Here is a 19,142-nt window from a genome sequence, read left to right on the forward strand (position 1 = left end):
CTCGTCAACGTCGTTGTTGACGCCGTCTTCAAGACCAAGGACGAGACGCTGCGCGCAACCAAGTTTGAGGCCATCAACGGCGAGATCTTCCCGCGCATGCTGCAGCAGCTCGAAGCGCGCGTGGCGGGTCCGTACTTTACGGGTGCGCAGATCACGTTTGCGGACGTGTACCTCTTGGACTTTTTTTGAACACGCTTTCCAACGACAGCGTCACAATTCGCCTCGCCGAGTACCCCAAGCTCCAGGCCATCGTCGACCGCACGCGTGCGCTGCCGCAGCTCCAGACGTACTTGAGCAAGTAAAGTTGCCGCTCGTTAATTCTTGAAAGTTCCATGTAAAGCTACGTTTGTGTGTCGTACGCGCAACGCATTTAGCCTTCGCAGACATATCGTCTATAACTTGGTGGACAGGCCCGCGTCGCACCTCCATTGGTGGACCATTGAATATGAGAGTATTGACTGAACAAGGCTGGACAAAAAGGTGGGTCTATCGCACGGGGGCAACGCTTATAGATATCAAGGGAATGATTTAATTGAACACAGTTACGAAGCACCGATAGAGGTACAGTAATGCAGAAAGGGATATTACAATGTGGCTGGTGTTGACGTCGCCGTCGCAGGTAGGACAGGCTACGGAGCCCATGTTGGGTAGACCGGTGCGGGGGCACGCGTGGGGTAAGGAAGCGGAGTCTGTGTTGGGTACGATGGCACCGGTGTGACCGTCGTTGTGGTAGGCGTGAGGGTGGTGGGTTGAGGCGTCAACGTTGTAGGCACGGGTGTCATTGTCGTTGGCCAAGTGGTTGGAGGTTGTGTCACGGTCGTTGGCACGGACGTTACCGTCGTTGGGGCAGGCGTCACCGTAGTGGGTTGAGGAGTCACCATGGTCGGCTGCGGTTTTACCTTCTTTGGGACCGCTTACCCTGTTGGCCAGGGTGTCACGCCCCGGCAGCAGCTGCGTCCTTTGGGCTGTGTCACTGTGTTGGCAGGTGCCCCCTCTTGGGGCGGCGTCACCGTATGGGTTGAGGAGTCGCCGTGGTTGGCTGCGGCGTCACCGTCTTGGGACAGGCGTCACCGTTGTTGGGACAGGCGTCACCGTTGTTGGCAAGGGTGTCACAGTCGTTGGGGCAGGCGCCACCGTAGTGGGTTGAGGAGTCACCATGGTCGGCTGCGGCGTCACCGTCGTTGGCTCGGACGTTACCGTAGTGGGTTGAGGAGTCAAAGTAGTAGCCACGGGCGTCCCCGTCGTCGGCTGCGGCGTCGCAGTTGTAGGAGCTGGTGCCATAGTCGTCGGTTGCGGTGTCAAGGACGGTTGGGTTGTTCCAGTGGTTGGCGATGGTGCAATCGTGGTGGGCACCGACGTCACTGTGGTTGGGGCAGGAGCGACCGTAGTTGGCGTAGGCGTCGACATCACCGGGGTCGGTGTAGTCGGAGACGGGGGCACTGGGGCCGACGTGGGACCACTCGTTGGCGCAGGCGCACTCGTCATTGGCACTGGAGCGGTCGTCACCAGAGCTGTCGTCGGAGGCACCGGCGCTGGACTCGACGTCGACGGAATCGGAGAACTGGTTGACGCACTCGGCGACGGCACAGGAGCCACCGAGGTGGTTGGACTTGGCGTCACTGGGCTCACAGACGGCGTCAGACTCGCTGTTGACGAGATTGGAGATGTCGTCGATGGCTGTGCACTTGGTGCGGGCGTCAGCGTGATAGGTGGCAACGTGATGATCCCCGATTCGAACTCGAGCGTCTCGCAGTCCGGCGACTGTACACAACCGTAGACAGCTTGCGGTGTGCCGGCAAGGGTCTCGTTGAGGACGCGACAGATCGAGCCAAACGGAAGACCGGGTTGGGGCGAGGGGCAAACACCCGGAGCGTCGCCCGAGCACCAGCGCGGCTTGTTGGGCGGCGAGATTTGCGCGCAGAACGTGCTGCTGCCCACGACACTGGTCGGGAGCCAGCCTTGCGCCAGCATCTTGTCGTCTGCGCACTCTTCGTACGAAGGAATGCTCACGGAAAAGGTGCAGCTGGTGGGAACGGTCGTTGGCTCGGGTTCGGGCGCGGGTGTGATGGGTGGCAATGTCAGGTCGCCGCTTTCGGGAGTTGCAGATGACGTCACCGTCGGTACGGAGGATTGTCCCAATGGCGGGCAAGACACTCGTGGCACGCAAGCGTACGTGAGATCAGGCGCCTGGATGCACATGGAGCCGTACGGTAGACCGTCTTGGGGGCCAGGGCAGTTGTCGACATTTTTGTCACACGGGTTGGTCCCTTGCCCACAAAACGTGTCGCCAGCAATGTATACAAGGAACCAGTTGAAGCCCTCACAAGATGCAGGCGGCGCAGGGAATCCGGGACAGATTACACCTGGCGCCGTTGACGGGCTGGGTGACGGGGTCGCAGTAGGCGGCATGGGGCTGCGTGTTGATGGGCTTGGTTGCGGGGTCGCGGGGCTCGCCGATGGCTGAGGGGTCAAGAGTTTGGTCGTTGGCTGTGGGGTCACGGGACGAACTGTGGTTGGAAATGGTGTCGTGGTTGCTGGAACAGCCGTCGGTGGACTGGAAGTCGGCGTCGGAGTCGCAGATATGGGCTTGGGAGATACTGCTGGGGTGATCGTCGCGCTGGGAGGCAACGGATTCGGAGTCGCCGACGTGGCTGGTGTAATAGGAGCAGTTGTCGGTGTTGGTGTGCTTGGCTTAAGAGACGTCGGGGTGCTCGTTGTCGGCGTCGGCGTTGACGTCACAGATGTTGGGGCCGGACTCGTCGGTGCTGATGTCTGAGTGCACTGAGTCGTCGGTGGTGGCGTTTGAGTGCATGGGGAGACGGAAGCTGTCGCAGTTGCCGTTGATGGCGGTGGTCCAGTGCCTTGACCAGCGGCCCGGATGGCAAGAAACCCGATCAAAACAGTGACGTCTTCACGGAGACCATGTCGACAGTTGGCGTTCAAAGTGGAAATGGACTTGGCATGCTTGAATGCAAGGTTCATCTCCGAGACCAAGCCATCGCATTTGCATCTCTGGAACGACGCCGCTGCATCTCGGCGGAAAAGGCCCGCAAGCGCCAAGCGACGATCAACGTTTCAAACGACAAATCGCAATCATCTCTTCGGTCACGCTGCTGGGCAGCGGCTGCGGACGTCCATGCGACTCGACACTCGGCCGACACTTCGAGCGTGCGGCTCAACATACTCATCGAAAGCGCCACGTCGGTCGACGTATTTTCTTGATCTTTTTGAAAATACAAGCGATTGATGCGTGCAAAACTTGATACATTCAAGCCAATTGAAGTAGGCTCCACAAGGTTCGCGGCCAAAGCCAATTGTGGCGCTGCTCGATGGATTCAAGTGGAGAAAGAGACCGTTGCAAGGAGCCTTTCTTGCTGCAGCCCGTGGCGGGGGCGTCGGTCAGCCAAGTCTTCCTTACGAAAGGCAGTGTAGCCGTCAGCGGCGGCAGCACAGCACATTTTTCAACAGCGCCGCTTGGATAGCTAAGGTATAGGGCAGCAATTCATTGTCGCATCGAGTGTACTTCCGCCATGCAGACAAGACTTATGCTGGTCTCAGCGTCCATTTGACGCATCAGCACGGGCTCGGGCACAAACCACACAACCGGACCGCCTGGCTGAGTATCCGGATACTGCCGCCAGACCCAACATGATCGCGAGGAAGATCACGGGGCCCGAGATGGGCGATGCTCGCGTGCGCAACTTCAGCATCGCGAGTGCTGGCAGCGTCAACAGCATCAACACGACTGTGAGCTTCAAGAACCTGCACGCGGGCCCTGACGCCGTCCTGGCCACTGGCGTGCCCTGGGTGCCGGACCGCGCGGCCGACGACTGCATGGTGTGCCACGCCGGTTTCTCGACCTTTCGTCGCAAGCACCACTGCCGAGTAGAGGCCTCGCCCATTGCCACGCGTTGCCTCACATATGCGCGTAGAACTGCGGCGCCCTCGTCTGCAGCAACTGCTCCCGCGGCCGCGCCCGCCTGCCAGGCCTCGGTGACACGAAATGCCGCGTCTGCGACGTCTGCCAGGTGCGGCCGATCGATAGATCTCGTCCGCAGCTCAGGCTTACGTAGCGCCCCGAGCTGCCCCAGAGCCTATGGCAAGAGGTACGATATGGTCATGGGCGAGCGATGAGATCAATGCATCCTACGTGTAGTGGAAGTGGAGCATCGAGATCCTCTGCTCGGGCTCGCGCATGTCGGGCTGGTGGAGCCAGGTCCTTCGGCGCACGCCTGGTATCTACGCCGCCTTTGAGGACGTCGAGGCGCGCGCCGAGTACTTTATGGAGCTCCAGGCACAGCCCGGCGCGACGCTGCTCCTCTTTGATCATGCGGCCAAGATGGCGCAGGATTTGCATCAAATCGAGATCGACGTCGACCGGACGTTTGGACCGCAGACCGCCGAGACATACGGACCGCTCGTCGGCTACGCACTCCGGAAAGGCAAGACGTGGAAGGACATTGTGACGTGGAAGCATGCGCTGCGGCGCGTCCTCACGGCGTACGTTGTCTTCCAGCCCACGATCGGCTACTGCCAAGTACTTGACTATTTATTTCCATACAAAGCAACCGCTGCTTCGTACATAGGGCATGGACTACATTGCGGCCATTTTGCTCTACGGGTCGAATTGGGAGTGCCACCACGCGTTCCGACTTCTGGTCGCTCTCATGGACAAGTACGACCTCGGCGGCGTCTGTGCCCCGGGGCTACCGCTCCTCAACCTCAAGTTTTACCAAGTACGCATCGCCTTGCGAGCATTGAGAGCCTTCAACATCGTTCTACTAGCTCGACGAACTCGTACATTTCCACCTCCCCGACGTCCACCAACACCTTTCACTGCACGGTATCCACCCCAACACATATGCCTCCGGGTACGTCCTCGACTCGACGGCTACGCGTACCCTACGGGCTGCTCATACCTCGTCTCTAGATGGGTGCTCTCGCTCTTCGCCAACTTCAAGACGCTCCACCCGGGCCTCGTGCTGTCGTTTTTTGACGGCTTTTTCGCCAAGGGCTGGAAAAGCTGGTACCGCGTCGCGCTTGCGATCCTCGCGACCGCACGGGTACGACGCTTGAAGTGTCGAAAGGCGCGTCGTACGAGGCTCGTGCGTAGCAACGACTGCTGCAAGCGCACACGCCGACCGCCCTCATGGAGCTGCTGAATCATGACCTCGCGTCCTTGTTCCCCGAGGTATATCATCACTCGACGGCTCGATCCCATGCGGCCGCGTAGAGCGATGACAAGTGCCGCGAGTTTTTCGCGCTCACGAGTCATTTCAAGGTAGTCTTTTCTTCTCGTGCATGGTGCGACGCCTCCCTAGGTGACGAACGCGGCGCTGCTCTTTTTCGAAGACAACTTTGCGCGCAACAGCACGTGCGAGAGCACGGTCGTCATCGAGACGAGCGCCATCTACTGCAGCAACCGAAGTGACGTGACTAGGGCGCCGTAGACGTCGATGACATGAAGCGGAATTTTTCTCGAGTTGTTTTTATCCCGACCAAGTATTATTCAGAGGCTAGTCGGTCTTGGTCTTCTTCGTCGGCGTCGCAAACGGCGTAAAGCCAAACGCAAGCAAGACCGCGACGCTGCCAAACATGGTGGCGAGCGCACCGACGCCGATCGCGTCCGTGAGCGGCGGCAGCACGAGGCCACGCGTGCTTACGAGGAAGAGGACCGCGGCGACGAGGCTCGAGAAGGCAAGGAAGACGATGCTGCCCATGTTGGGCGCTTCCAACGCGTCCGCGTGGATGGCGTCGATGGCCGCATGCAACGTCGCGACGCGCTCGGCCGAGACGCCCTTGGCCTGAATGTCGTGGACGTACTCGGAGAACATGCCGCGGACTTTGGGCATCGAGGTCGCGTGTTCCATGAGGAAGCACGCCGTGCCCTTCCGGATCTTGACGACGCCCGTGAAGACCTTGGGGTTGTTGTAGAGCTGCGCGAGCGTCGCGACGGCCATCACCTGGGGCATCGCGCAGAAGAAGAAGACGTCCGGGTTGCGAATGGCGGCGAGGTACGTCATGCAGTCGGGGATGTGGCGCAGCGCGTCAAAGACCATCTCGTTAAGGCAGTTGAGGCTCGCCTCGCGCTTGGAGTCGTCGCGCATGTCGCCGAGGTTGCCCATGTGCTTCTTCCAGATCTCCTGTGGCCAGAACGTGCGACCTTCGACAAAGTCTTCGAGGTAGTCGCGGATGATGTTGACCTTCTGGAGGAACTGGCCCATTGAGATCGAGAGCTCCGTCTTCTCGCCCACGGACGGGTGCTCAAGACCGCTCGCCGAAAAGAGGCGCGAGAGACCTTCGCCCACAAGACCCGCCACGTAGTAGCAGTACTTGTCGTAATCGGCCGTCTTGACCGTGCCCTGGCCCATATCGACCTCGACAAACTCAGCCATACCAGCGCCCATCTTGCGCGTAATGTCAATGATGACGTCTTGGTGCGACTTGGGAAGCGACGCGAGCGCGCGGTTCATGTGGCCCGCCTGCTCCAAGACCGTGGCTTCGTCGCCCTCGCCAATACCGTGAATCGAGAGGTCGAGCTCCGAGAGGCGCAAGTAAAACTTTTGGAGCATCTCAATCTTGGTCTTGTTGTCGATGCGCTTCATGTCGTCTTCGACGGTGTCGAGCGCGCGCAGCGCCAGGTAAAACACGCAGATCGAGAGACGGAGCTCGTCCGGGAGTGCGATGATGACCATGGCAAAGCTGCGGCTGACCTTCTTGACCATCTTGAAGCACCATGTAGTGTCCGCATCGAGGTTCGTCGGGAGCTGCTTGCCGCCGCCGACCTTGGTATGCACGAGCATCTTGACGGCCGAGAGCACCTCCCATGGGTGCGAGAGCTGGGCGATCTTGCTCTCCTTGTGGATCACAATCGAGCCATACGCGCCCTGCTTCTTCGAGTCGTCCGTCGACGCCGATGGCATGAGGAGCTTGAGCAGCAGCGCGACGCAGCCGACGGTGCTGAGCACGCAGGCGAGGTGGTCGTGGAAGAGCACCGAGAGGAATGCGAAGGACTGCTCGAGGAGGTCGCGGAAGCTCTCGACCGAGAGGACTGCGCCGACGACGAGCACGAGCAGCATGGCGATGATGAGCAAATCGGCGACTGACGTCAAGCCACCACTCGATACAAGCCGCAAGATAATAAAATATCGACCGCGTCGCGCCTCTTGTGGCAAATCTAGATGCGGACCAATCGCGTCGCGTTCAACAGTACCAACGCACCAATCAACACCGTCCATCGCAGACTATTGGCCAATCGTACGCGATACCTTTCAAATTGAATACACCGCGCCAAACGCGACACGCGGTTGGCTGGTGGCAGCAGGCACGAGATGACGCGATGCTGATGGCAGGCAATAATCCGCACGTCATATAACCTCCCACACTTGATGCTGTAATGCTGCGAAGCCGTTGTCCGGATACGTATCCGGACATTGCATTGCCGCGATGGAGCTCGTGCAGGAAGCCGGTCATGCCAAGGAGAACTCGCCGACGGTTCGCCGAAAGCTCGTCTTTGAAGGTTCATCGCCGCGCATGAGCCAGATGCTCTAGATACGATGTTGTAGGTCTCTCGCTGAAGCAGTCGATGGACGCCCAAAGCTCCTTGCCGGGCCCGCAGAAGGTGAAGAAAGAGGCCAAGGCCAAGCGGTATACTCGAGCCAGCAACCGCTGGGCGCCAAAGCCATGCGTGTAGGCGTGCACTGGGCGACATATCCAACAGCTTTGCGACGGACCTAAGCAGCACGCTCTTTGCAGCTGCGGGCAAGGGCCAGCGCTTCTTGACACCGGTCGACACCTCTACGACGCGCAAGGCGAGTGCAGCACCAGCTGTCGATGGCGCCTCGCCCGTGCGCGCATCCGCCGACAACGTACCGTGCATCTCTTGCGTACGTGAACAACTCAGAGTGCGTAGGACATTGAGCTCGCGCACGGTGGCGTCTCGACAAACGATGACGTGTACTACATGCAGAGTCTCCACGACCAGCTCGACGCGCAAGTACAAGCGTGGAAAGACGAAGCCGCAAAAGAAGCAGAGCGAGACAAGGCGACTGCGTTGCTGCCTCTGGAAGCGTCCATTGACACAACTCTCGACACAACCTTCGGTATCGTGACCATGGCTTCTTGAGCTTGCATCGCTTCATGCCGCGGTGTGTAGAGCCCGAGAGCATGTGGCGGTCGACGCCGCCGACGCCGGAGGAAATTTACCTCGACGACACCAGCAACGGTCTGTTTGACACGGAAGGCATCTTGGACTTCACGTTGCTCGACGCATGAAGGTGGACCATACTATATTTGAATGCATACGCTGCGTGTTTTAGCGAGCGAGATGGAGCGGGCTTGGTCGAGAAGCGCGTGAAGCGACGAACTCGACGCATTGAGCCAGTTGGCTTCGTTGACAAACAGCATCGTCAAGACTTCGAACGCCTCGTCGCGGTTGTTGGTGTCTGTCAACGGCGCAATCGGTGTCTTTGACCGGCGACAGTCGAGAATGTCATGGGCGCGCGCCAGGACGCGCTCGTCGACTCCTGTTGCACCATGGAATCTTCAATGCTCGCTACATTCATGGGGATACCTGCGATGGTCGCGCAGCGAAACGCGTTGCTCGAGGTTGCAATGCCCGGAATGACCTCGAAAAGAGCCGCGGTTGGCACATTGCCCTTTGTCGCCACGTTGATCGGCACGGAGGACATGACAAAGCAAGCGATCGTGGACGTTTCCTCAATGATTCGGGCCTGGTCTTTGCACTCGATTTGGTGCACTTCGCGAAATTCCAAGTGGTCGCGCAAGTAGGCTTCTTGAAAGATTTCCTACATGCGGCGTGTGCTTCAGCTGATACCAAGTACTAGTAGTGAAAAGCAAACCAAAAAGTGGGTCGTCATGAGGATCTTGGGGCCGCCGTGGCGCAGGACGGTTTCTTTGAGGTCCTTGAGCACTGCCGCCTACACCATGTTCGTTGCGCAATGCATGTTGGCAAATTGGTGTACCAGAAGGCAAACGCCGTCAATCGCGGACGTGCCTGATTCAGCCTGTAAGACAACTGTTTGTACTTTGATCAATAAGGTTTACCTTTGCCGAATTCGTCAATGAGCAGGAGGCTGCGCTCATCGCAATGGCGGAGCATTGTTGCAATCTTTGGAAACGAGAACTCACAACCATGCTTGGGATAGAGCGCGTACTTGGTTGCAGTCGATCGTAAACGAGCTGTGCGACAGTAACACGGTCTCGAAGCTTTCATCAAAGCCACATTCGTTACACCAATGGCGCAAGATGAGGCATGGCGTACCTCTGAATGCGTGTGAAGAGCTTGGTCACGATGCCAATGCGGGCTGGACTATGATGCAGTTGCCGTTTCTCCAAGAGATTGTCTACCTTCGGACACTGGGATGAAGGAGCCAAGTTGGGCCATGTACTGCAGCACGCCGACCATTTTCAAGTAGACGGATTTGCCTGCCATACAGCCTTGAACGCACAACTCTTGAGGTATCGAAGAGCATACCAGACCCGTTTTCACCCGTAAGAACGTGGATCAAGCCCGTTGTGGTATCGAGCGAGACGTCGTTGGGGATGTACGACTCGACCGTGAGCTCTTGCAGAGGATGCCGCGCGGTCTTGGCGACGAACGTGATGTCTTCGCACATGACAGGACTAGCCTCATAGATCAATCTTATTCCAATGCAAAAAGAATTCTCACCGAGTAAAATTGAACTCGCGCGCAGCTCGAGCTAGAGAGAGGAAGCAGTCGACCTCCGAGACCATGTCGATCATGTCTATCGTTCAATCTAAATCACGCGTGCTTCAACAACACCATGAATCGTGCCGTAAAACGTGGCTTCGTGCTCCATGAGCTCGTCATAGAGCTCCAGAAGCAAGCCTAGTGTCGTGAATACGAGGTGTGAAGTCGCAAAGTGGAACAGTAGATTTCTACGTGGAGTACCTTGCTGGAGATCCAAGATTAGGCAATGGATATCCCCATAGCTTTCGTCGAGCTTGCAACAGCGCACGTCCTATAAAACACGTTGTGCTCTATCGACAATTGTCCAATATTATACCTTGTAAAAGCGCTGGAGCCCGTCTTCAAACTGAAACTCAAAGCTTTGTGGGACTTGACACGACTGCGGGCAGCAAATGGCGTAGCCGACGCGAGGGATGTACTGTACGGCGATGCCACGCATTTCGGGGTACGCATTGGCCATCACGTTGGACATGTCCAGAAGCACCTACAAGAAGGTGTGTTATACTCAAGGAACATAAAGGACTAGTCGGACGCTGTCAATCTCGCCAAACTTCTCCCGAGCTTGGTCAAGCTCTTCGGAGATTCCCTCGCGGATTACACAGTGGGTTTCGTCCTTGCTTGCTTCAAAGTCGATGACGTTGCCAAGCATGTTTGACACTTGCTCCAACGACTCCAAGCTGGCGATGCGCTTGAGGAGGCGAATAGAGTTGAGAATGTCGCGGGGCAGCTTCGTCACTTCTTTCCTATGGGTGAATGCTCAGTTACCTGCTTATTGTATCAAATCACGTACCGCATGCCAAGGAAGTTATTGAGGGACTGGTAGAACACTGTCCAGTCTTGCACTGACGAGCGCATTTGCTTCATGTGAAGAAGGCTGCGCGCAACATCCTTGAAAGCCTTGAGCTTGACGAGCTACGGATACCGTTTCGACACTGTAAGCAAGAGAACGGGTCCTATCGTTGTGACGTACGAGAGAGTTGACGAGGTCGTTGCGACTTGATGCCAAGAAGAACTGGACGGCATCTTGACGGGCTTCGATTGCGTTGATGTCGGTTAGCGGTTTGAGCATCCATTGGCGTAGCAAGGCTTTGCCGCACTTGGTCATCGTGTGATCAAGAAGCGAGAAAATGCTAGTGAGCTTGCGTCACTTCAAGCTTCGGAATTCTTGGCGATACCTAAAGCCTTCCTTGGACTTTTCCCACGCCTAGAGCACAATTCGCGTAAAATCTTGGAGCGGATGCACCAGCTCACATACTCGGAGCTGCGAAGGGTGGTATTCCTATGCAGGTCCGTATTAGCATGGTCTATACTGAGTCCCTACAATGTGGTACCTCGTTGAAGATTTGGAGCGACTTCAAAGCGATAGCATCGATCAACATCACGCCATCGAGTGACGCTTTCTCAACTGCAAGAATCGAAATGGTCGTTGTCGTCTCGAGCTGGTTGACAATCTACATCAAAACCATTAAAACGCGCACGTGGGCTCCAAGGACAAACGTTTTCGGCCGAAAGGAAGATCAAAAGCGCTACATATTGGTCAAGTAGACTCGCTAGTCGAAGCAATGCAGTGAAAGGAGTACATTACCTCCGACAGCCCGAATCATCTCGAGCGAGTCAAAGTCGAAATAGCTGCCGAGGTACTTGAAGACTTCCCGTCTGTCCATCATGCTCGTAAGCGCTTCCCGAATCTCAAAGAAAGAGGTCGTGCTCGGTTGTCTCGCTCAAATCGCGCCAGTAGTGCTCCCAGTCCGTGCCGATGCGCAAGCTGGCAATGGACTTGCATGCCTTGGCGTATCCAAAGTCTATGCATGCACAGTGGAACACGTAGGGGCTACAGAGATGAGTGTACCTGAGGGCTGTGACAAAGCGCAACGTTGAGAAAGGAAAAGTTGCACGCGTGAGCCCTCAAGTTGCATAGCGGTGTCGTACTTTGCGGTGGCACACCTCGGTGTGCTCGTCCGACATGAGGATGTCCATGTCGAATTTGGCAAAGTTGCGGTGGGAGACGACGATCGCTCGTGGCTCCATCTGCGTCTTGAGCATTTGGAGCGTCTACTTTCCCGTGAACACTCATGTTATACCAGGCATGCGCCGTACGAGGGCAAGGTCCGAGGTCGTGATTGGGATCTGCGCGGTCTTGAGCTTCGTGGACATGGCATCGTAGACAGCGACGCCAAGCTTCCCCTTCTCGATGAAGAGGGCCATAAACACTTCATGGGGCTCTTCGTCCAGATCATTGTCGCCTTGGGTCTCGTGTTCGGGTTCATTGTCAGGGTCGACGTCTTCGTCCGAGGAACCGCTCGCATCGTCGTCGGCCAGACGGCTTGGTCCATGCTTGCGCTTCGTTCCCTTCGCCGTCTCCGTCTTGCGCGATCGCGTCGTCTTCCCTGGTGGTTGTGCATGAGCTTCCTCTCTTCCTCAGCATGATCATCTTCATGGTTCCCACGGGAGGAGCTCATCGGCAGGTGTTCTTCGTCGAGCGCGGATACCAGTATGCGAGCTTGGCCCTCGCGATCTTGGTGGAATGTACATGAACGTACGAAAAGCGTACAAGTACATTAAATGTACGTATTCTACCTGTAAAACCGTATATGCAAGAATATGCACAATGAAAGAATGACGTGGCATGCTCCTGCGCCAAGCTTCGGGCCTAGCATCTACCGGTATATCCAGCCAAAAAAAACACATTCACACCTTGAAGGTAGCTTTTCCAACGGTCGATTACTACGTGATGTATGTAGGTACCGACACGGGAATTCTCACGGAGTTGCTGTAGGCACCATCTCCGCACCCGACGCCGGCGCGAATTCCTCCAATCTCGGGTTCGATTCGGACCTCAAGGCTCAAATGCATTCTTCGATTTGGCAAGACAGTCATGGGTCTCAGATTGTTGCGTAGCTTTCTCTTTATCGGTTTTGCCATGTCATCGACGGCCATGCCCCAGTGCTACATCAGTCAAATCACGCTCGCGCTTCATCCGATTTTCAGAGGAAGCGCCTTCGCGGAGTGCGCGGCCAGCCTCCATGTCGACGTCGCAGCGATTGCGAGCCCGACGACCAGCTTCACGGAAGGTCAATTTTTGCGATTCCACGCGAGCACCAACTGCGCCGTGGCTTACAACCAAATGACGGCGATGTACGCGCTCATGTCGCCCGAGTGCTCGATCAAAACGTCGCCCCGCCTCATTACGACCGAGACACGAGCAAAGTTGACGTGGGACAGCCTCACATTCGACAGCTACATCTCGATGTTTGGCAATGTCGGTGCTCCAGAACCCACGGGCGTCGTCTCAGAAGTCAGACCGTCAACCCCGACTACCATGGCTGTCAACGGTTCACGAGCCGGCAACAATTCATCCAACAGTACCAACAGCTCGGACGCTCAGTACATCACGCCCACGCCGTCTCAAGGCAGCCGCATAAGCGCTGTGACTGCGATTTTCTCCCTCGTAGTCTTTTTAGTGGCCGTAGCGTAGACCAACGCTCATCAACCCATTGTACCTAGCGATTTCACCAAGGCGTAAAGATACTTGCTGTACCTACTTTGTCTGCGCAGTCAAATAAGTCACGGATTTTCAAACTGGGCCCTGAAAGGAATCAAAATGGAAAGTGTGTACAGCTGCTGCACACATAAAAGAGCTCAGGCAACGCGTCCAAGGCTACACGATGTTGCGAATGTACATTTCCATTAGGCGTCGTTGAGCGCTGCGACGCCCGGAAGGACCTTGCCCTCGAGGAGCTCGAGGCTGGCGCCGCCACCCGTCGAGATGTGGCTCATCTCGGCGGCGAGGCCGCACTGTTCGACAGCAGCCACCGAGTCCCCGCCACCGATGATTGTCGTCGCGCCCTTCTTGGTGCACGCTGCGAGGACCTTGGCGACGCTGTTGGTGCCCGAGGCAAACTTTTCAAACTCAAAGACACCCATGGGACCGTTCCAGACAATGGTTGCGCAGTTGGCGAGCTCCTTGGCAAAGAGTTCTTGGCTCTTCGGGCCAATGTCTGCATACAAGCACGATATGCAATGCGAGACAAGAAGAAGTTGCACATACCGAGACCAAGCCATTCGCTCGGGATCGCGTCCACGTTGACAACCTTGCTCGCCGCGTCGGCTTCAAACTTGTCGCCAACGATAACGTCCGTTGGCAAAATGAACTGGACGCCCTTGGCCTTGGCCTATAGGTCCTCTTGAGCTCACAATCCTTTGCACAAATCTGCACCTTGTCCATGAGCTCCTTGGCGAGCGCGACTTTATCTTCTTCGACGATGGATTGACCGACCGAGAGACCCTAGGCATGCCTCGCGGCTTTGTTTCACGTCGTATGAAGCTACATGCCGCACCTGGGCCTTGTAAAAGGTAAAGATCATGCCGCCGCCGAGGAAAATCTTGTCGCACTTTTCAATCAGCGCCTCGAGGACCGGGATCTTGGTCGAGACTTTGGCGCCACCGATGATGGCCGCAAGGGGCCGCTTCGGCGCGTCCACGGCCTCCGAAAGGTACTTGAGCTCCTTCTCGAGAAGCTTCCCGGCGACCGACGTCGAAATGAAGTGGGTGACGCCTTCCGTCGACGCGTGCGCGCGGTGGGCGGTGCCAAAAGCGTCGTTCACAAAGACATCAATGTCCTTGGCAAGCGCTTGCGCAAAGGCTGGGTCGTTCTTTTCTTCTTGGGCGTGGAAGCGAAGATTCTCGAGCAAGAGGACGTCGCCGCTCTTCAAGCCTGCCTTGGACGCGTCCACCTCGGCGCCAATACAGTCGGGCGACGTCAAGACGGGCTGGCCGAGGAGCTCCGAGAGGCGGCGCGCAACGGGCGCGAGGCGCATGGTTTCGTTGACTTTGCCCTTCGGGCGGCCCATGTGGCTGCACAAAACGACCTTGGCGTCGTTTGCGAGCAGGTATCGCAGCGTCGGCAACGCTTCGCGGATCCGCGTGTCGTCCGTGATCTTGCTCACGTCGGTCTTGCTCAAAGGCACGTTGAGGTCGGCGCGGACGAGCACGCGCTTGCCGCTAAGGCCGCCACGGGCCGCGAGCTGCTCGACGCCGAGCTTCTTCTTGGTCACGGTCGCGAAGCAGCGCTTGAACATTTTGGGGTTCAGAAATGACAGGCCCATCTTCAATATCTTCCATCCGGATACGCGTATCCGGGGGCTCCGCAGCATACAACAACCAAGTATAGGTGCGAACGCGCAGACAGCCGCTACGTACTGGATTTCTTTCAACCGGTCGGCTAACCGAGACCCGAGCCGGTTGTGCATGGGAGGATCATATCGTCGTTTGGTCGGGTTGAGCGTGACGGGACGCGCTCGTGCATGTCGAGACAAGAACTGCATGCCTCGGAGCAGAGTAGGATCTTTGCGACGAGATACATCTACTACTACACCACGAAGATATGCGGCAGAACGGCGGTAGTAGTCTGTGGAACGAGGGAAGAAGCTCATCACCCATTATATGTCGGGGTACGCAGTCCCGCCGTTGTACGACCGGGCATACAGACACGTTTGACCCCAAGGGTACATAAATTCAATTGAATTTATGTACCTTCTTTGACCCACACACACACTAGAAGTATGCACCAGCCCGGAGATATGAACTCTAATAGCAGTGGAATAAATGAGTTACGATGGGAAACGAGAAAGCACTTGCATTCGAGGCTGTGATCACGGGCGACAGTCGTACAGAAAGATCGATGTGCGTTCGCTGCCGCAGCGTAACTCGCGCACTGAGACGCCACTCTGTGCAGTGACGACCACCTACTTCGTATGCATGGCGCAAGACGATGCGTTCGATGGAAGCTCGACCGGTGCAGGAAGTAGCTCGCTGCTACATATTGGCTGCAGGACACCCACATCGAGCGCCCGCGAGAGGCCTTGTGCGATGGCCGAGGTTGCATTCTCACTTCTCGTTCGAAATTCGTAGCAATTCAACCAACTTCGGAGACCACTATTTGCTGCATGAGGGCAGTCGCTGCAGGCTCCAGTACACGTCGCAGGAACCCTACTCGTTCCAACGAGCGCACGTTGGGCCAGAAGCGAGCAACCTTTCCTCGACATGCAACCAACGGGGCTGGGCACTTGAAGCAGCCGCCGCAGTCAGAGTTGTACATTTCGAAGCGCCTCGTCCCACTATCCTTGCGTGGTGTGGTCCCCACGGTCTCCTTGTGGACGACCGCAGATCGCGCCCCGTTACCGTCCGTGGTGGACAGCGATCTCATTGCTTGGTGTTAATGTCGCTCGTCCGTCGATCTCCGAAGTCATGGACACGTCAAGCGTGGGTTCCGACACAGGCTTCTTGTGCACGGATCGGCGCAACCTTTGGCCGCAGATGCAAGAAGATCGCAATTCGCGATCGGAATCGGATGCTTCGAACTTCGGAAATCAAATCTTTGTCGGGTGCTTGACATGCAGTAGGATGCCACTTTTGAATTCGCCACCATGTCCACGCTCAGGAGTAGTGCCAGCGGTGCGACAGACGCCAGTGGCGCGTCGCGCAAGCACCAGCCTCAAGTGGCCGCGGCCCCCGTCTTTACGTGCGGCTGGCTGCGGCTCAAGGGTGGCTTCTTCCGGAGCTGGAAGGCCTACTACTTTGTCTTGACGAAAGGCGAGCTCTTGGCGTTTGCGACGGCGCGCTTCGAAGGACAGCCGCACAAGCACCGGATTCGGGTCGCTGTCGCGGAGAAGAGCACCAAGCACGAGATGGGCTTCGTCGTGGCATCGCCCACGGGGACGCAGCTCACCGTGGCCGCAACGTGCGAGCGCGACTATGACAAGTGGGCCATGGCCTTCACGGGCGTTTTGGCGCAGCCCATGACGCCGAAGGTCGTGCCACAATGCGTCATCGAGTCGCCGACACCGACGCCGTCCGTAGAATCGGACGTCTACCTCTATGTGCCCACCAACGTGATTCCGCTTACGACGTCGGCGACCGCGCTGGACGCCGCCCGCGCCGAGATCACCAAGCTTCAAGCGACGCTGGGCGACCACGTCCCGATGCGCAGCACGCTCGACGACCCGAGCGTCGAGTGGCGCGTGGGCAAGCCCGACTATACGCTCGTGAACCTCCTCTTCCTGCAAGGCAAGACGTACAACCACAAGCCCGGCTCGCTCGAGTGGATGGTGCAGAACCTCATCAAGACGTGGGAGATGGAGGTGAGCCACAAGACGAACGCGCAGCAAATGACGACGATGCACCCCAAGCTCTTCCAATGCCACGTCAACGGCGCGAGCCCCGTCGCCGCCGACGACCTGGTCCGCAACGGCAAGTACGACACGTTTCTCGCGGCCGCGCCAACGGCCAAGGCGCTCTACGACGCCAAGCGCAGCACGCGGGACCGAGCGTCCATGACGTTTGGGTCGGCGTTTCCGGACGGGTTTGCGTGGGAGGTGCTCGAGGTCTTCTCCAAGCTGCCCCGCGTCTCGTTTTCGTGGCGCCATTGGGGGTACCCGAAGCCGTCGTCGAATGCGTCACCGATGGTCGAGCTCTTTGGTTTCACGATCCTTGACCTCGATGCGTCGAACCGCATCTGCGGCATGGAGACGTTCTACAAAGCTGAAGCCTTTTTGGACGCGCTGCACCGCCAGCAGCTACTCAAGCGACCGGGAGAAACCTCGTCGCGCCAGCGGTTCTCATCGTCGATGACGGAGCGCAGCACGATGCTGGACGGGCGCCTCTCGCTCTCGGGGCACTCGAAGGACAGTGCAGCTAGTCACGAAGACGTCTTCTCGTGCCCTTTTGATATGACGAGCCCCGCCTTCTCGGACCGCCAATCTACACTCAGCGCCCCGTCGCCAGTGTCAAGCAGCAGCGCCAGCACGAGCAAGTGCCCGTTTGCGGGCAAGTTTTTGTGAGCGTCTTGAAGTCCATGTCGAATTTGTGAGTTTTGCTATTTTAACATTGGTACTATTTGGTTGCGATGGCTATTGATGTGCAAAGCAGCAACTTATATACAGTCTCGAAGCCATCTCTAGCGCGTAGAGGCGGCTTCGAGACTGTATACGAGCTGAGCGTGCTGGACCGCCATACATGTACGTGATCCGCCAAGCCAAGCTTCCGCCCATCATCTCACACCGCCTCTGCAGAAGTTCGAAGTACCACCAAGCGAGTTGTTGAAGGTTGTCTGATCGAGCGGTCTGAACGCAGTGGCCCGGACTAGCATGGAACTTCAACAACGGCGCAAATCGCTTTGCACTGCGGCTGCGTTTGGCGTTGCGCCCTATCGCTCCGAGCTGTCGTACAACTCAGCATGTGTGTTCCGCCAAGAAACATTCTTATATGGCTCAGTACGCGATGCACCTTCATCAAGCCAAGCTACTCCTCGACGATTACCTCTATCGCAAAGCACCTACAACGCCTAGAGTTGGCTAGAGGACCGCCCGCGACACGGTCGAGTCCACCGTTGAGCGCCACTATTGTCGATGGTCCGAACAATCTGCAACATTTGTGGTCGGCCGCTTTTTCTCCAGTAGAGCTCGGAAAAGGTGTATGCCACAGTCTCCTCTCTGAATTGGAGTTTTAAAGGAGCACGCGGCCGCGCGCGCGGAAATCCACAAAATAGTGTGGTAGCCAATCAGCAGCAGCAACCGATGGCCGTTATCCGGATACCCGCCTCGACGAACGAGTGGCCAGCGACGAGAGTGTCGTGCAGTATCCGGATAACCGCGTCCCGCCCTCCTGTGAGCATTTCGAAATTGCACTTGCAGCACGTAGATTGAAACTTGCCAAATTTTGCCCCTCAGTCAATTCGTCCATATCGATCTGAGTCTTCCATTTATTACTTGGCATATAGTAGGCTCCCTCTGTGGATGTTGGGTCCATCAGCCCGACGCGAAGTCTCTTTGGGAAGCTAGGATCGCTGGGCACTTACCGACCTAGCCACGTTCTGTGGAACCGGGCGGTACGAATCAGCATTTCGACATATACAAAAAGCGAATTTGCATATTTTAGTTGTTGCGAGGACGATTATACACTTTATTATACACATGTTAGACACTGAACCAACCATGTTGTGAACAAGTACCATCCTGAGCAACTCGATTCTTATATTGTACTCTACTTCTTTGGTCCCCATTGATTACACAGTTATTAGCTCTAGCTGAACTTCTTTGAAGATAACCTTTTTGTTGAGGGGACCATTCATTCATACTTATATATTTCTATTGACCGGCTACATTTTCTAGAGTCTCTAGCTACCATGACACATCCGTTGGTGCGCTGGTGCTACTTGTCGCCAAGAATAATATCAAGCGGCTCGTGGGCTAGGTTATTGTACCTACTCCAAGGGTCGAGAACTATGACATTTCAAACGATCATATAACAACTAAACTAAAATGTCACCACTTTTTCAACAAATCTCTACAGCAACACAGAACCGCACATGGATTTTGGTCGCATCGGATAGATACCACGCACCCTCGGCGCC

The 19,142-nt window shown here is 56.8% G+C and overlaps 10 protein-coding genes across 10 annotated transcripts; 5 read left to right on the forward strand and 5 right to left on the reverse strand.

Annotated features, from left to right (window-relative positions):
• Positions 1-96: 96 nt before the first annotated feature.
• Positions 97-302, forward strand: SPRG_06230 (hypothetical protein; the record flags this gene model as incomplete). Its single annotated transcript, XM_012345618.1, has 2 exons — positions 97-167; positions 209-302. The coding sequence occupies 2 exons, from the start codon at positions 97-99 to the stop codon at positions 300-302; spliced, it is 165 nt and encodes a 54-aa protein (XP_012201008.1).
• A 704-nt stretch (positions 303-1,006) lies between these two features.
• Positions 1,007-2,812, reverse strand: SPRG_06231 (hypothetical protein; the record flags this gene model as incomplete). Its single annotated transcript, XM_012345619.1, has 4 exons — positions 1,007-1,646; positions 1,718-2,267; positions 2,362-2,617; positions 2,702-2,812. 4 exons carry the CDS (start codon positions 2,810-2,812, stop codon positions 1,007-1,009), a joined length of 1,557 nt encoding a protein of 518 aa, XP_012201009.1.
• A 1,383-nt stretch (positions 2,813-4,195) lies between these two features.
• On the forward strand, positions 4,196-5,471 carry SPRG_06232 (hypothetical protein; the record flags this gene model as incomplete). The annotated part of the gene is made up of 7 exons (XM_012345620.1): positions 4,196-4,537; positions 4,587-4,736; positions 4,786-4,871; positions 4,931-5,063; positions 5,114-5,191; positions 5,234-5,281; positions 5,322-5,471. 7 exons carry the CDS (start codon positions 4,196-4,198, stop codon positions 5,448-5,450), a joined length of 966 nt encoding a protein of 321 aa, XP_012201010.1. The 3' UTR covers positions 5,451-5,471.
• On the reverse strand, positions 5,457-7,131 carry SPRG_06233 (hypothetical protein). Its single transcript, XM_012345621.1, has one exon. The coding sequence runs from the start codon at positions 7,077-7,079 to the stop codon at positions 5,517-5,519; it is 1,563 nt and encodes a 520-aa protein (XP_012201011.1). The 5' UTR covers positions 7,080-7,131; the 3' UTR covers positions 5,457-5,516.
• A 273-nt stretch (positions 7,132-7,404) lies between these two features.
• On the forward strand, positions 7,405-8,283 carry SPRG_06234 (hypothetical protein). Its single transcript, XM_012345622.1, has 5 exons — positions 7,405-7,519; positions 7,566-7,647; positions 7,694-7,868; positions 7,913-8,102; positions 8,156-8,283. Exons 1-5 carry the CDS (start codon positions 7,447-7,449, stop codon positions 8,272-8,274), a joined length of 639 nt encoding a protein of 212 aa, XP_012201012.1. The 5' UTR covers positions 7,405-7,446; the 3' UTR covers positions 8,275-8,283.
• A 31-nt stretch (positions 8,284-8,314) lies between these two features.
• On the reverse strand, positions 8,315-10,857 carry SPRG_06235 (hypothetical protein; the record flags this gene model as incomplete). The annotated part of the gene is made up of 16 exons (XM_012345623.1): positions 10,704-10,857; positions 10,524-10,645; positions 10,266-10,476; positions 10,050-10,217; positions 9,935-10,004; positions 9,806-9,871; positions 9,692-9,767; positions 9,497-9,645; positions 9,333-9,447; positions 9,177-9,228; positions 9,067-9,130; positions 8,985-9,016; positions 8,862-8,939; positions 8,573-8,807; positions 8,372-8,525; positions 8,315-8,336 (listed from the first exon to the last, which is right to left on the reverse strand). The coding sequence occupies exons 1-16, from the start codon at positions 10,836-10,838 to the stop codon at positions 8,315-8,317; spliced, it is 1,749 nt and encodes a 582-aa protein (XP_012201013.1). The 5' UTR covers positions 10,839-10,857.
• Positions 10,858-11,365: 508 nt separating this feature from the next.
• SPRG_06236 (hypothetical protein) lies at positions 11,366-12,066 on the reverse strand (the record flags this gene model as incomplete). The annotated part of the gene is made up of 5 exons (XM_012345624.1): positions 11,366-11,535; positions 11,583-11,589; positions 11,663-11,785; positions 11,831-11,983; positions 12,031-12,066. 5 exons carry the CDS (start codon positions 12,064-12,066, stop codon positions 11,423-11,425), a joined length of 432 nt encoding a protein of 143 aa, XP_012201014.1. The 3' UTR covers positions 11,366-11,422.
• Positions 12,067-12,653: 587 nt separating this feature from the next.
• SPRG_06237 (hypothetical protein) lies at positions 12,654-13,253 on the forward strand (the record flags this gene model as incomplete). The annotated part of the gene is made up of 1 exon (XM_012345625.1): positions 12,654-13,253. The coding sequence occupies one exon, from the start codon at positions 12,654-12,656 to the stop codon at positions 13,206-13,208; it is 555 nt and encodes a 184-aa protein (XP_012201015.1). The 3' UTR covers positions 13,209-13,253.
• Positions 13,254-13,389: 136 nt separating this feature from the next.
• Positions 13,390-14,817, reverse strand: SPRG_06238 (phosphoglycerate kinase). The gene is made up of 4 exons (XM_012345626.1): positions 14,071-14,817; positions 13,950-14,018; positions 13,782-13,905; positions 13,390-13,731 (listed from the first exon to the last, which is right to left on the reverse strand). Exons 1-4 carry the CDS (start codon positions 14,809-14,811, stop codon positions 13,421-13,423), a joined length of 1,245 nt encoding a protein of 414 aa, XP_012201016.1. The 5' UTR covers positions 14,812-14,817; the 3' UTR covers positions 13,390-13,420.
• A 1,341-nt stretch (positions 14,818-16,158) lies between these two features.
• SPRG_06239 (hypothetical protein) lies at positions 16,159-17,571 on the forward strand (the record flags this gene model as incomplete). The annotated part of the gene is made up of 1 exon (XM_012345627.1): positions 16,159-17,571. The coding sequence occupies one exon, from the start codon at positions 16,159-16,161 to the stop codon at positions 17,569-17,571; it is 1,413 nt and encodes a 470-aa protein (XP_012201017.1).
• Positions 17,572-19,142: the final 1,571 nt, after the last annotated feature.

The sequence above is a fragment of the Saprolegnia parasitica genome (assembly GCF_000151545.1).
Source record: "Saprolegnia parasitica CBS 223.65 unplaced genomic scaffold supercont2.24, whole genome shotgun sequence".
Taxonomy (NCBI): Eukaryota; Oomycota; class Saprolegniomycetes; order Saprolegniales; family Saprolegniaceae; genus Saprolegnia; species Saprolegnia parasitica.

Excerpts from the sequence above, each read along its gene's own strand:
- SPRG_06234 (XM_012345622.1), top strand. The coding sequence starts at position 7,447 with ATGGAGCTCGTGCAGGAAGCCGGTCATGCCAAGGAGAACTCGCCGACG. Across the intron at positions 7,648-7,693 it reads AAAGAGGCCAAGGCCAAGCG|GCGTGCACTGGGCGACATAT; the intron begins GTATACTCGAGC and ends CCATGCGTGTAG. Across the intron at positions 7,869-7,912 it reads TGCGCGCATCCGCCGACAAC|GACATTGAGCTCGCGCACGG; the intron begins GTACCGTGCATC and ends CAGAGTGCGTAG.
- SPRG_06233 (XM_012345621.1), bottom strand. The coding sequence starts at position 7,079 with ATGCTGCTCGTGCTCGTCGTCGGCGCAGTCCTCTCGGTCGAGAGCTTC.
- SPRG_06238 (XM_012345626.1), bottom strand. The coding sequence starts at position 14,811 with ATGTTCAAGCGCTGCTTCGCGACCGTGACCAAGAAGAAGCTCGGCGTC. Across the intron at positions 14,019-14,070 it reads TTACCTTTTACAAGGCCCAG|GGTCTCTCGGTCGGTCAATC; the intron begins GTGCGGCATGTA and ends AGGCATGCCTAG. Across the intron at positions 13,906-13,949 it reads CCAAGGAGCTCATGGACAAG|GCCAAGGCCAAGGGCGTCCA; the intron begins GTGCAGATTTGT and ends GAGGACCTATAG.